At 45.3% G+C, this 15,826-nt stretch overlaps 1 protein-coding gene across 1 annotated transcript in view; it reads left to right on the top strand.

Moving 5' to 3' along the window:
• Nucleotides 1-15,826, top strand: part of RFTN1 (raftlin, lipid raft linker 1) — a 189,454-nt gene that overhangs the window by 120,297 nt on the left and 53,331 nt on the right. Inside the window, exon 5 of the mRNA XM_034662021.1 lies at nucleotides 12,559-12,898. Coding sequence (XP_034517912.1) covers nucleotides 12,559-12,898 — 340 coding nt within the window. The remainder of the gene's footprint in view (nucleotides 1-12,558; nucleotides 12,899-15,826) is intronic.

The following is a 15,826-nucleotide window of genomic DNA, read 5'->3' as shown; positions in this document are numbered from 1 at the left end:
TTCATGAGATCTGAAACTCCCTCAAATTATTTCCATCTTCCAGAAGAACTGTCCGGGGTTCTCCAGGGTATTTACAAAGGAACAATAAAACATTCATTTCTTTAGCACATTGTAATGAAAACCATCCCCAAGTACTTAGTTTAACTGCTCTGTTTACCATGGGGGTTTCAAATGCCATTAGGACAGTGTTATATTTTTGTTGGTCTGAAGTCATGGGAATAGAAAAGGGTTTTTTTGTTTTGTTTTGTTTTGTTTTAAACCAAGAGGTAAAACTAGGATAGCACTAGTCCAACCACACCATCTCAACATTTTGTTAAAGTGCCTTTCGTCAATGTTTTGGAGGCCTATGTAAATCAGGGAATGGTGGGGGTGAGGGTGGAAATCACAAATACTGGATGTTAAAGCAGCGTGGTGTGAAGGGAAACATCTGCTCTTGGTTAAAGTTCTTTAAACTTATGTTCTTTTGCCTCAATCATGTAACTGTGGTGCTGAGATTTGAGTTCCATGAAGACTCTAAAACTGATTTTCCAGAACATTCTCAGGAGTCTTAATAAGCCCTTAAGGTTCTTTGCCCCAAGCCTGTAATTCCAGGGTCACTGGCATTACCAAAGTATAAAACTGGGGTTGTCAACCTCAGCAGTTCCAGGATTCTGAATTCTAGCTGTTTTTTTTCGTTTTTAAGGAAATGCATAGTCTTGTGTTAGGTAGTTCCTTTAAGAAAGAAGGCCCCAAGGAATGCCCAGTTCTGAGGAATTTTTTACCTTGATAGGAAGTACTTATATGAACAAATTGTTTATTGCTGTATATTTTTTTTTGCCTGAGGGAAAGATTGACCTTTTTTGTTAAGAGATGGACTAGAAACCCAAGGGACTACAAATAATTTTATTTTAACAGTTGTCTTTCTTAAGATGTACCCCTGGACCTGCAACCCCTTAATTTTTCTAGGCTTCAGGTTTTTTTCACTGTTAAAATGAGATGAGTAGCAAATGATGTGCAGATTTTCAAAATCTCAATTGAGTGTTATTTGCAAAACATTATTGGCCCCAGATGGATCGTTCCTGAAATTGTAGAGTCATAGACGTTTCACTTAGAAGTAACCTCAGATGCTGCAAATTTCATCTGTTTCCTATTCTTCCCTTTAATAGACATTTATTGAGGACTTACGAGGTACCAACAACTGTTTCAGATGCTGGAGACTTTGTAGGGAACAAAATAGACAACATTCCTGCCTTCACAGAGTTCTCATTCAACTGGGAAAGTTAATAAGGAAACAGGTAGAAGTGAGTGATACGACAAAAATTAAGGAAAGAGATGTGTTAAAGCCTGACCAGGTGACCATTTTTAGACTGGGATTTCAGGGAGGGTCATAAATGGGAAGAGAGGACCCTGGTAGCAAGGAGAAACCGGTCATGGGGAGTTTGGGTGGGACAGCATCCCAAACAGAAGGATCTGCTTAGACCCCAAAGGGAACTAACTTTGAATGGTAAAAGAACAAAGGCTCTTAAAAGTGGAGGGGTGTGAACAAGATGTGGGGGAGGCGCCCCAGGGGGAGGATAGGAGCTCTGGCTAGGGGTGGATGGAGGGATTGCAGGTCAGCACAATGTCTACTCATGGTCTAGATGGAAGACATTGAGCCTTCCTTGTGACCCTGGGTGGATGGGATGGATTTGACATGGTGGGAGAGGCCAGGCAGAGAAAGCCAAGGATGTAATAGCAGGAGAGTGATGGAAGAAGCAGACCACATGTTGGGCAGGGAAGGATGAGAGAGAGCAGTCATGGGAGTCTTTTTTAAAGCAGCTTTCTGGGTCTTCACTGCTGGTCATGTTTAACTTAGGTGGCCATATGCCTCAGTCTCCTTAGTTCCAACTCATCCCTGTCATCAAAGCATTATTAGTAGTAGTTCCACTTTTTGCTTTCAAAAATGTCCTTGTTTGGGTGATTACCAATGGCTTAACACATCAGAGTCCTATGGTGTCTGACCTTTTAGTCTACAGACTGCTGTCTCTATTTCTGGTCTCCCATCTGCCTCTCACTCACATCCTTCCCAGGCAAGCATAGCTCTTATGACCTCTCTCACAAACTCTGTAGTGACTCCCAGGCCCTCAACCACTCTTTTTGCCTCATGTCTGCTCGCTTCTGTTACTACCACCCCCCACCTCAATTCATACCACATCCTGTGGACAGATCATTTTCCTCGGGAGAAACCTGATTGTATCACTGCTGCTCTGACACCATGATGGCATCTCATTGCCTACAGAGTAAAAAGTCCAGAATCTAAAGATTCAACAGTCTTCATGATCTAGGCCTGGTATTTCATAATATGGGTTATAGTATAGGATATAATTTAGACCATATAATACTGAACAGTATAATAGGTAGGAACGTGGACTCTGGAACCAGACTGCCTAGTTTTGAATCCTACCTGCCATTTACTGGCTGTGTGCCCTTGGGCAAGCTGGGGAACCACTCTATGCCTCAGTTTTCTCATCTGTAATGTGGGGATAAAAGAGAAAATCTATATTATTATAAGGATTAAACAAGTTAACCCATGTATGGCCCTTAAAATAGTCTGCAGCACACAGTGAGTGCTCAATAAACGTAAGCTTTTGTGATTACAGGTTTTCTCTGCAGGCATACTGAGCATTTGCCCTCCTCTACATAACTTATTACACTTTCTTACCTCTTCATGTTGTTAACCTTCGTTCCAATAATCCAGCTAGATGACTTCCATGGGAGCCACCCAGCTGTGCCCTGGCCAGAGCTGACTGGCCCAGAAATGGACACCTCATCTGAGCTGGGCCAATCAGAGCCCTTCTCTGGGATCTTTTGCAGTGTGTAACCAGGAAGTTTGGGCATTCCTATCTCCAGTGGCTAGGCTGTAAGCAGAAAACTCAGAAGTTGGCAATAATCCTATTTCCTGCCGCATGGAAAAAATTTGTCCTAAATAAGAAAAAAGAATGATGCTAACAAATAAAAGTAGGGACAAAACTTGGAGAAAATTTCCAGACTGCGCTGAGGACACTGGCTCCAGGTCTTCCTAAGGTCCAGCTCTGGCCCTACCCTGCTGTCCATTTGGCTGCTAATTGAGATACCACTGAGTCATTCCTCACATATTGGCCTTTCCTTGTTTACTTCCCATTTGCTTCTTTGATATAGACTTTGACAGGTTAGGGTCCTCTAGTGGGTTGGTTTTCAGGGGCACCAATAGCTAATTGAAGATCTTTGAGGAATAGGAATTAAACAGCACACCCTCTCAGTTCTACTGATTTATAACTCCCATGAACTACACTTTTAATGAATTATGAAATTATAGGTACACTCTAAATGAAAGAACTAAGTCAATTAACACAGATAATGAGGATAAATTAAACTCCTTTTGTCAGAAATGCTTGCCTTGAAGAGAGCTACCAAAGGATGGATCCATTCCCTATTGCCACCAGGACGCTGGGCTCCACCTCTTCCTTTTGTTTTTAAGGGAGTTTGTAGCCTTCCAAGTTCTTTCAGCATTTTCTGAGCTTCCCACCAAATCACCCCTAAGAGTAGAGGAGAATAAAGCAATACCTCTGCCCCCCCAACCCCAGCCCGGCCAGGGATTTAAGGGCAAGTGGTGGCCCTTCAAACTGATCAATAGACAGTTTGAGAAGGATTGAATGCATTAATTCTTCAGTGTCTCTACGTTACCCCTTGAGTTGGATCACATTAAATTGAGAGTGCAGGGATGCCTGTTTGACTCACTATTGTGTCCCCTGCTCCTAGTGCCTAGCACATAGTAAGTATTGAGGTATGGAATGAATGAATGGGTATTATTAACCCCACTTTATAAATGAGGGAGCGGAGGTTCAGCTAGGTCTGCTGTCTTAACCAGTCACATCGCTAGTGAGTGGAAGAGTTGGGTCCGAAGCTGTAGGTCTCAGACTCCTTGTCCAGGGCTCATTCCAAGACCTCCCAGTCATTAAAGGAGAAAACTGCAATACCAGCAGGTTTATATGATAATGGTGCTAAACTCCCAGCAGTGCTTAGTAAAGGTTTCAATTCCTGAAGCTAAATGTTAACACATCAGAACTAAGGGTATCTTCAGATTTGAGCTAAAACCCGTGTTATTTTTGAACCTTTCTTTTCAGAAAGCTGTACAAGAGTTTAGGTGACAAAAGATGAGAAGGGTTGTGCGCGTATGATAAAATATTCACCGTAAAGACTCATGCGTAACCGTGCAACTCAGAACAGCATTTTTGTGCCTGTTCTTGACATAAGTGCATGCCTCTGTAGGTTCCCTTTGTATTTCATAAATACCTAAAGACTTTAAAATGTCAGCTATCACAGAATGGTGGCCCATGTGTTAGGGGGAGGGTCAAAGTGGGTAGTGGTCTGGTCTAGGGTAAATGTGGGGGGTGTGTGAGAGAGAGATGGTGTCTTAGTCTTTTCCCTATGTTATATGCCTCTGAAGTCACTGTTGAAAACTCTGTTTCTGTTATTCAGTATTTAGATCATTTATTATGCTCGTAATAATATTTACTATTACGTGATGATGGAAATGTTCTGTATCTTCACTAATAATATGGTCACTAGACACAAGTGGCTATTGAACACTTGAAATGTGGCTAGTGTGCCTGAGGAACTGAACTTTTCATTTAATTTTATTTGAATTAATTTAAATTTAAATAGTCACACCTAGCTAATAGCTAGCTACCATCTTGGATGGCACAGCTCTATACAGCTCTGAGTTTCTGATTTCCAACATTAGTAAGCTAATGAGTTATGAAAATTCCATTAAGTTCATCATAGAGTTAGAAACTGCCTATAACTTATAGAAGCTAACTCTACCAATTAAGGATTTACCTTCCCTCACTTCAAAATGTGGTGGGGCAATTTCCTTTACCTGGACAACAGTGACCCCTGGTAACCTTCTTGCCATACTTCAGCCTCTCCCCTGGGACCTTGAATCAGTGCCAGGTTAAGTCCTAGTGGTCTTGTTTCTGTTTGGGGCACACACTCTCTCCCTGCCTTTTGGGAGCTCCTGGCCATCTCTTCATGTCACACCAAGTCAGGTTTAGAGTTAGAGATCTTTATCAGCCTGCCTTGTGCTATCTTATACCCCTCACTCCCTTTCCCTGTTCTTCTCCTGCATTAGTCAGAGTTCTCTGGAGAAACAGACCTAATGGGATTATCTATCTATTGAATGATCTATCTGGAGAGAGAGATACTGAGATTGAAATTGATTGATTTCAAGGACTGTGGGAACTGGCAAGTCCCAAACCTGCAAGGCTGTCCAGCCAGCTTGAGGCTCAGGTAGGATTGATGCTGCAGTCTTGAGTCTAAAGGTTGTAAACTCAGGCAGATTTTCTAGGTTGTTGTCTAAAAGCAGAAGTCCTCTTTGGGAAAATCTCAATCTTTGCTTTTAAGGCCTTCCAGCGATTGAGTGAGGCCCATCCACATTACGGAGGGTAATCTGCTTTACTCAAAGTCAGTTAAGATGTTCATCACATCTTTAAAATATCTCTCTGGAAACGTCTAGACTAGTGTTGACCAAGCAACTGGTCACCATAGTTTAGTCATTTGACACATAAAATTAACCACAACAACTTTTTCACTAAATTCTGACAAGATGTGCTCCGACTGGCTCTGACCCTTCATGCATGACATCTCATGCGCCCTGTGGGCACTCCCAATTCCTATTGACCCATTAGCAGGAGCCTGTTCTCCTTTCTCCATGTTACAGATAGCTTTTCTTTTTACAAAATCCAACCCATGTTCCATTTCTCTGTAACTGGTTTCACCCTGACTGATACATGTCCTCTAAAACACAAAACACATGTACTGGACAGAGTGTAGGAATCCCCCATTTTTCAAGAGTTCACTTTACGCCCCTTTTTTTTTTTTTTTTTTTTTTTTGCAAAAACCTACCTTAGTACCTGTTTTCACCAAGGGAAAGAAATCCAATAAGGATTTTTGCTTTTATGAGAAAAGGCAAAAAGCAAAACTAGCCTTCACATGTTTTGCAGTAAGCCATCATAGAGGCAGCATGCACCCTACCCAGTAACAGTGGCCCCCACCAGTCTCCTTCCCCAGGACCTACACTCGCGTCTCAGCCTCCAGCCTCCATAACTTCGAGTTGTGTTTGTGAGCATATGTGCTTTATCTCTATTCGTTTTGTGCATCTGTTAGCAAAATGTGTCCTAAGGTATCCGAAAAGCTTAAGAGAGGTTATTTTTTGAGGTCTGGGACAGCTCAAAATTTTTTCCATAGAAATTAATGGTAATTACTTCTTCTCTTGATGCCATTTTGGCTGACAACAGTTTTCATGGGAGCATGGTACTGTCAGACAGTAAGGGAAACCTGGACATATTTGAACCCGTCTTCAGCCGTGGGTATTCATTTTGAAAGCAGAGTAACAGACAATACAACTTAGATTTTCTGGGACTAGTCCAAGGTCATGTTGTTATTTTTCATGAAAGTGATTCTTTAAATATATAACCAGGAGCACCTGTGTGGCTCGGTTGGTTAAGCGTCTGCCTTCGGCTCAGGTCATGATCTCGGGGTCCTGGGATTGAGCCCTGTGTCAGGCTCTCCGCTCACCTGGGAGTCTGCTTCTCCCTCTCTCTCTCTGCTCCTGCCCCCTGCTCATACTCTGTCTCTCAAATAAATAAATAAAATCTTTTTAAAAATGTGTAACCAAAGAAGCTCTCATTTTTATAATGAGTTGAGACTTTACATAGAAATAAATTTTTTAAAAAGAAAAAATCTTTTTCACATCATAATCTCTGATTTTAGGTCAGGAAAATAGAGTTACTATCAAATTTGTGCTTACTCATTACAGAGCAGTTGATGAGTGAAGTCTTGGATCAGTTGAAAACAGTCTTATTTCATTTTTGCTGCCTAAACCAACAGTGTTACTCCTGTAAGTGTCGGGGGTGTGGTGGTTCTTAAATGCAGCAGAAATAAGAAGGTGGGTACAGGTGTATTTCAGTTTAAAGTGGTATAAAATTGAGCACCTTGGCACAGGCTAGATTACATGAAGTAGAAAGAGTGGTACCATTGAAGGAGTATTGGGCTGGATTTAGGATACTGAGCTGAATCTGGACTTTGCCTGTGATTAGCCCGGTAGCTCGACCAGTCACATACCTGTCCCAGAGCCAGTTTCCTCTTCTGTAAGGTATTATGTGGGGCCTAAGATCATGCGTGTTAAAGTCCTTTGTGGAAGAGTTGTACCATTTGACAGTTGTTTTAGTAATCACAGTCGTTAGAGAAATTTTATAGGCGCGCGTGTGCCAGTCTGCAGGGAATTCCATAATAAGGTAACCTGGGTGTTCGTGATTTGATCTTCCATATTGATTTGCCTCCATGCTCACGAGGACCTGGTGTAGCTCGGAGGGATGGCAGTGTCCAGCAGCAGAAGATGAGACCTGACGTAAATTGATCTTAGATGTACGGAGAATGGGGAGGGATTCCAGAAACATTGGGGGATAAATCTGACTGGATGTGGTAAGCAGATAACATAAGGTTGGAGAAAAGCAAGAGCTAAGGAAGACGCCTGTGGCTCCAGCTGGAGAGATGAGGGTGGGGGTGGACCCCGCAGCTATGATCATATGTTGTGTAGGTGTGAGCTCCAGAGGAAAGCCACAGCTGGGGAGTCCAAATTTGGGAATAATTAACATAGGACCAAGTGAGTAGAGGAGGTCACCACGGGGAGTATAGGGTGAGGAGACCGGGTGGCTGAGGGTGAACCCTGACAAATGGCAGCTGGTGCCCGCCATTAGTACGCTCAGGAGATTTGCCCAATAAAGGCTGTGAATGAACAAAGGAAGAAATGAGTAAATGAGAAACAAACAAGGATCCTTTTAACAAACATAGTCAAATGGCTTTAAAACAGAGAAAGAGAAAGTGCTGTACTGAGTTAGAAGAGGCAAGGCCCTTAGGGTCTAGCCAAATATTGATCTTTATAAAATCTAAATGCGGTTCCTCTGGTTAAAAAGAACTACTCCTCCTTTCTGGTAAACAATTTGGCAGCCTGTATCAGGCCTTTGAAAAGTTAATATCCCCTGACCCATTAATTCCTCTTCCAGGAATCCACCCAAAGGAAGTAAGCAGAGCTGCAAAGATTTATGCACAGAGATGTTTCATATTCCTGAGACATGAGTTTCTTTGGAAGACTTGGGATGGAGCTGGGACGGAGGCGTTTCACTTTGGCATCTTGTTAAGTTTTGATACTGAATAGTACTATGGTGTAGGATACAAAATTCTCATTAGTGTTTAAGATAAAAGATGAGCATTCAAAGAAATGTTGTGCTTTGCCCTCAGACCTCCATTCTGTGCTCTTGGAGTTACTACAATGGGAAAGCTGGGGAATATGCTGGCCTGCAGGGTGAAGTCACAGCCTTTGTTGGCATGGCATTCAATGACATCCACAATAAGGCCCTTCTCATTTCCAGTCCCCTCCTCACCACTCCTGGCTTCTCCCGTCATGATCCAGAAATATTCATAGAAGTTACTTCAATACATTAGGCTATTGTATACCACAGGTTTTTGCCAATGATGATCCTTCTTTCTCTTTACCTGCATTGCCATACTTCCTTTCTTTCATCCATCTGGCGAACTCCTATTCAACCTTCAAAACCTCCTGCAGGTTTGGTCCCTAAATAGGTTTTGCCTAGCACAGTATTTTGGTGAAAAAAAAATTGAATTTGAATATGTGAGGTAAGGCATACACACTCCAATTCTATCACGCTCCTCACCTCTTCCTGTCACATTACATTATTCCATTTGTTACAGCCCTGACCTGTCAGAAACTTTTCAGCCTCCCCTTCAGGCAGAAATAATCACTGTCATTTCTATGCTTTTATATCCATTACTATATTTATCATTCCCTAGGAGAAATTTATGGAATATTTACTTTTTTTAATTATAAAATTAATATGCATACTCATTGGATGAATTTTGAAAAACCACACACTAATAGAAATATTACATAGCTGTCATGATACTGTGTCTCTAAAGTTTAGAATCTTGTTTTTTTTTTAACATAACATTATAAAATAAGCATTTTTGTGCCCTGTTGGTATAATTGTTTTCAAAGTCTGTTTACAATAATTGGCTGAATCTTCTTGAGTGTTGGGATTCCTATTTTGTACCCCCAGCACTGAAGTACGATATTAGTCTGGGCCAGTAGGAACTTAATACAGTGTGCTGAATTCGGGAGCTGAAAAATTCATCAGTCTCCATCTCAACCGTCAAGGAGCTCATTCTGGGAGAGGAGACATACATACTCACTCATTATTTATTGTATTCATTCATTCATTCCACAGATACTAACTTTATGTCAGACATCATTCTAGCACCAGGGACACAGCAATGCACAAAACTCTGCCTGTGTGAAATGTGTATTCTAGAACAGTGATTCTCAAATTTGGGGTGCGTTGGAATCACCTGGAAGGCAAGTCTATGGGCCCTACCCTCATGTCGGGATCATGTCACGATCCAGAAATAATACGGTGCTAGACAAAACCTATTTGGGGACCACATCTGAAGGAGGTTTGGATTCAGGGTTTCTGGGTCAGTGAGGCCGGAGAATTTGCATTTCTAACAAGTTCCCAAGGATGCTGATACTGCTAATATGGGACCCCACTTCAGGAACCTGTGGCATAGAGGATAAGTTTGAGGTACAGTAGCACCAAGGAATATGGTTGTCCAGTTAATTGTGGAAGAAGGGTGCATGTGTGATTAACGCAACGCTTCTCCAACTGCAAGTCCCAGCAAGGAAGGAGAGGACTGGGATAATGCCCTGTGTCCAGAGTCCTCGCCTCCTTACTCCAAATGACTGTCAGCAGTCTCTGCAGGGTCACGGAAGCCTGGAACCTATAAGGAGAGAGGGTAGAGCAACAGTGATGGCCATGAGTACCTTCTTTGTGCCTCTCCTTCCGCACACCTGCCATATGTAATGTCTACCCTGCAGAGCAACTACAAGAGAAGTAGGATTCCTCCCCATTTTATGGGTGAAAAAACTGAGGCCTAGAAAGTTATATAACATACTCAGGTTCCAGAGTTGCACACCTGGAGCTCCAAGCCAGGCCTTTTCTGCCTTCAAACCCCATGACGCAGGCTGAGACTGGCCTGTGGTCGAGCCCTCAGTGGGACCAGCTTTTCAAAATGCTTTGGCAGTCAGAGGTGTCTTGTGCGCGGTGAGACACTCTCAGCAGGGGCTGGGTGCGAATGGGCCAGGTGCCGACAGTGTCCCTGTTCCTACAGGGCCCCAGCAAACGGAGAGGCTCAGATTTGCAGTTGATGAAGGAGAGAGCCACACTGGAGTGTAGGGGCCTGACAGCTAAAACAGAAGTCTGCAGCTTGTGGGGAGGGGGAAGAGCTCACTGTCCTTCCTGTAGGACCTACATCTGGAAATTATTAATAGCACTTTCTCACATATGAAAATTTGTGGTCATTAGGTTTCGTTTACTTTTACTACAGGTATAGTGCCTTGAGAATTTGCATAACGTGTTCAAAACTTTAAAAAGCCCATTTCCAAACCGCTTCCGAAGAGGCGTAGGAAAGTCATGTGTGAAATAAATCACAGATTTAGAAAACTTAAGATTAGAAAAAAGCCACCTCCATCGCCCGTCGTGGGAATGGGAGGAATCAATGCTCACTGGGCCCAATTCCCCAGCTCTGACACACGCCTGAGAGCAGCTGTCCGCAGCTACCTGGATCCTGTCACTTTAGCTCCACCCCTGTGCCATAGTCTCCTGTCCTCACCGGCTATCAAGGGTTAAGAGAATATAAGTGATGTAAGAAGAATGTCTCTTCATTTTCTATAAAACTGAGGAAGACACATTTTACTCCATGGCTCTACAGGAGTCCTGCAACAGATTTCTCTGTTCCTTACAGCAAATCATGCTTCTCTCTAATGGACCTGGCATGTTTCCTCATTGCCTTTGAGAATTGTAAGATCCATTGCTTTGCCTGTGTTGCCAGGAAGCTCAGAGCAAGGCTTCATAGGCAGTAGCTTCTCTTAACTTAAGGTTCTTGGACAGTAATTATCTCCCCCTCTTTTCGTTTGAAAACTTTTGTTACCCGCGTCTTCTTTCAGAAGCTTTCCAAAACAATTTCTAAAAGTAGGTGGGTGTCACAGATTAATGGGTGAAAAATGGATTTTCAGAATGGAAAGGGGTTTGTTGAATGGAAAGGTTTTGTTTTGTAATGGTCTTTGAAGGATTAAACAGAACAATTTATGGAAAATGCCTAGGACAGTGCCTGGAACACAGTAGGTCTGCACTAGATGGTTAATTCCTCCTATTGTTGTCATTGTTTCTAGCACAGGCTAGATTTTATAGAAAGACTGGACTGTACATGTGTAACTGCTCTAGATTGCTTTCCAGAATGTGCAGTGTTGAACTAAAATGACCTTTGGCTTAAAGTTAGGGTGGTTCATCCAAGGAGAGCTGCCTCGGCTTGCTTGTCTCTTAGAGAGAATAGCTCCATGCTGGCGTTTCTTACTAATTCTCAAATGACAGAGGATGATCGCTGCAGAAACCTCAAAATTTTCTGAAGTCATCCACTCAGGGGTTGGTGACTAAGACTTATACAACTCCGAGGTCTTCACTTCCTGATTTATCTGTAAAGTGACCTGAGCATCCTTGCCCGGAAAGTCCCCTAACGCCGATTGCCTAGTTTGGGCTGGCTCTTGCTTGATTTTATTAGACTATTATTTTCCATTTTTCTTTCCCTTGTGACTATTAAATTGAGTTGCCTGGGGGTATTTGTCAGGGAGGGAAGAGTTAAAGTGCCTCGGTACTCTGCATGGCTGCTAGCCCCCCATCTCAGGGGCTCAGGCAGTGAAAAGCAAGTTACCTGTGACACCATGGCCTGGAGAGTCACGAGTTGACCCAAGCAACACCTGCGGGGCCAGCGTGGTTTTCAGGTGCCTTTGGCTTAGGCAGAGAGCACCACGGAGCAGGTGTTGGTCAGATTTCCCCGCTGTGGGGAACGTGCACACCAGGTTTTATGCAGTGGTGATTTTCCCCACCTCCGCCCTTCTGTGCCAAAACAATTGTTTAAAAGAGGAAGCTCTTTGGGTCATAAAATGTCATCTGGTAGTTAGTATATGGCTATATAGACCTACTGGATTTTACAGTAGCCTGATTGGCAGGAAGTAGGTGATTCATCAGAAAAAAAAAATAGTAACGAAAAAAATAAACTCTTACAAAATGAACTTCCTCTTTCAGACTCTTTGTTCCAACTCATCCTTTAGAACCTTTTTGCAGCCTCTTAGAAAAAAAATAACCAATAGAGGACTAATGCAGGATTTCAAAGAGAGGTACTCTTCAGCCCTGTCTAGCCACATGCTTCATAGTTAAAAAGAGCCAGCTCCTTGCTGTCTGTCCCCAGTGGGGCCAGGCTTAGGGTGTGGCCGCTGCCTAGAGGGGACATGGAGTGTCTGCTACCTTGAGAGATTTCATGTTCAGACCAAAACAGCGACAGATGCCTTCGGCGGGGTGTTTTGGATGTTGCACGCGTCCCCCTTTGATAGAACATCCCATTCACTTGGTCCCCTTCGTTTTGTTTGCCTCACAGGTCCAGGAGGCTGCGAGTCAGGGCCTGAAATTCGTTGGTGTCATAGCTCAGTACGGTTGCCCGGCGAAGTCAGCAGGCAGCAGCCCCCCAGGGGACGCCAGAGCTGCGGGAAAGGAGCCGGGCAGGTGCGGGGTTGATGAGAACCCTGGTGCACCAGCAGGGACAGACAGCGGCCAGGAGCCAGGCCAGGGCCCCAGAGGGGAGACGCCCGTTGCCGAGCAACCCAGCTTGCCCTCTGGAGAAGGGGACGGTGCAGAATTGTCTCCACACGGGGTGAGCAAGACTCTGGATGGGCCGGATGGTGACCTGTTGGAAGTGCGTGAGGAGCCACTCTCCGGAAGTAAGTATGTCAGCATAGGGACTTTTGACCCACGTACAGAGAGGCTGACAGCTTTCCAGTAATCCCCTTGGCATTTTAGGAAAACAAAATGGAATGAGAGTGTACAGACGGCAGCCCATCCAACAGGAGAAACTGGATTTTTCTGGGCCTCCTGACCGATTGCTTACTGATGTTGTGACTTCTGGGAGAACAGAACCACATGAAATTGCCTTGTAGTTGCTCCAACATGTCACATTTGAGGTGGATTCTAGAATGTGAGGGATTTTATCCCCACGCTCTTGCACTGCCCTTGAATGACCTCGCTCTTAGCACAGGAAGCGCTCCCGTGCTGGGCACCAGTGCAGAACTTACGCCCCACTTCTGGTCCGCTCATTTTGAATGTCCACCAAAGGAGAGAAATCAAGGAAGCCAGTTTTGAGGATGGAAAATAGAGATGGAACAATAGTTTCTTGCTGAAAGGTGAGGTGAGGTATACGTTGAAAGCTCTCAGCCCTGCTTGACTCTAAGTGTGAACTGTCACAATGGCACACAGGCTCTGGAGCCCTGCCCACTGATGTCTACCTCGCACGGAACCCTGGCTTTGAGAAGGGAGGCAGGCCATACTGAAGTACCCCTCAGGACATTTCTGATATTTCCTGTTCCAGAATCCACCTTTCTCCAAGCCTGCTTCCAGACTTCCTGCCCTCTGTGGTTGGCCGCAGGGAAAATTCACTGGGGGACATGTCCTAGGACCATTTCCCCCACATGCTGCCCTGGAGCTGTTCGCCTCCCTCACCCAGAGACCCCCGTCCATTGCTGAACACACAGAGCTCCCTCAACGCCTGAGGTGTCTTGGCCTGTGTCTCATTTCTTCAAGTCCCTGTTCTCTACTAGCAGACCAGATCCTGCTGAGGAATAATGGGTCAATGTGTGTCTGGAGCTGGTCAGCCCAATAGTGGATGGGAATTTCGGCCTTGGAGGGTATTACAGTACCCCACTTTAATCTCACTCAGCGGGCAGCTCGCTGTCCATTGTCTAGGCACAAAGCTGGCTCTTATCTCTCTGCTCAGAAGGCCACAGGTCTCTGAAATTTTGACAGCTCGTTGCTGTCCTTTATTCCTCATTGTGTGGCATAAATGAGCCTTTGGACTTGTTTCATCAGTTCATGAACACGCAGGTGTTACCAGTGCACACATGGCCTTGTGGGCGATGGGCAGACAACAGTCATGACGGTGGCAACTCTCTGGGTGAACCAGTCTAAGTTCTTCTGATGTGCCATCTTGATGGTGCCTCACAATTGCTTTATGATGGCAGGTGCTATTATTAAGCCCATTTCACAGATAAGGAAAGTCACCTTCCATGCCCTCATGTAGTGAAATCTTATCTCCTAGCTTGAGCATCCAGCCTCCCCGAAGGCCGGACATGCAGGGGCCCTGTCAGCATCGGTCATGGCCTTCACCTGACCCCAGCCTCTCTCCTCAATCTTTTTCCTGAGAAGTCTTAGCATTTCCTTGCACCATCACCCTGCCCCCTAAGGAGGCGGCGGGGGGAGGGGGAGAAGGCAGAATTGGGGGGGTCTGCCCTGTCCCGGGGTCCGCAGGCCCTCGACCCGTTCCTCTGAGTCTGACAGCCTGGAACAATCGAGGCAGAACCTCCGCTCTCGACCAAGCAGGCATCCCCCCAGCTTCCCCTCCCTGCTGCTTGCTCAGCTTTCAGCTTGCCTTTCTCTCAGGGCCCCCTAAGGAGGGTGAAGTGTTTTTACTCCTCTTTCTGCCAGGTGGGCTTAAATAGGCAATCACAGCAAGACAATTAAAAAAAATCCAGAGGGAGTCTCCCTCTTTCCCCCTCCTTCCCCTCGTTTAATTTATTTCCTTTATAGGAGGCCTAGGGAAGCCGGGTCTAGGCAGCAACTGCTCACATAGGGCTTGCCAGCGAATTCGCCATCCAGACACAGGGCAGGCGGGCCCTCCCCGTCCCTGTGGGCTCTTCAGCGGCTGCTCTGGTCCAGAGGTTATGCTCCCTTTGCCCATGCAGGTCCCTCTGGAGACCCATCATGTGGCTCTCTTCCTGATCGTTGATTTTTATTTCCTGGTCCTGGAGAATTTCCTGAGGGTTCCTGTCCTTGCTGCGCAGAGATCTCCCGCGCTGGTGCAGGGACAGTTCCAGGCCTCACTCCTGGGCGCTGCCGTTCCCACACTTGCCCTGCCTTATGGCGAGCACAGCACACCAGCAGCTCTGCTCAGAAGAGCATGAATGGCCCCTTGTGATGCATTTCTGTTGATGGGGAACATGCTTTCTTCATCTGTAGTGAACAGGGCAGGTGGCAAAGGCCAGTGCAGGGAAAGATTAGGAAGGGGTCCCCAGATGTCCACCTGTCACTTCTCTCCTGGCCTCCAACATTCCTGTCTGTCCTTCCCTCAGCATCTCTGTTGCGACATCTTCAGTCAGAGACACAAGGAGGCCAGAAAGGGCCACACAACTTCAGATTGTTCTCACTGTCACTGAAATAATAATCAAACATTCTCCAAGCGCTGTCCTTCGTATCCTGTGCCTAGTCACTTAAAATGCTTAGAAATGCCAGCCAGAAACCTGAGCCAGTGACCTCAGTTGTATTTCCCGGCTGAGGGGATTTTATTCAGTAGGCCTCCCTGGCAGCCAGCTCCCTGGGTAGGGAGGGAGAGGAGGTGTCCTCCTGAGTCTGGCCTTTCTGCTGTGTGGCGCCCCTCCCCTCCCCGTGCCCCCAGGATGGCTCTACCCTGTGGTTCTGCGTCCTCCCAGATCCGCCACCTGCCACCTGCCACCATCTTTCTGACCTTTCATTCGGTCCATTAACAAACAGCTATTGAGCTCCCACCCGTGGTCAGCAGCTCCTGCTTTCTGCGTACTGATGAAATTAGCCTCTTGTTAGATTTGGAAATAGCCCAAGGTTTGGGGTTGGAAAGACTCTTG

The sequence above is a fragment of the Ailuropoda melanoleuca genome, chromosome 6 (genome assembly GCF_002007445.2).
Source record: "Ailuropoda melanoleuca isolate Jingjing chromosome 6, ASM200744v2, whole genome shotgun sequence".
In the NCBI taxonomy this organism is placed as follows: domain Eukaryota; kingdom Metazoa; phylum Chordata; class Mammalia; order Carnivora; family Ursidae; genus Ailuropoda; species Ailuropoda melanoleuca.
Note: the sequence above shows the minus strand (reverse complement) of the source record. Positions and strands in the feature narration are given on the sequence as shown.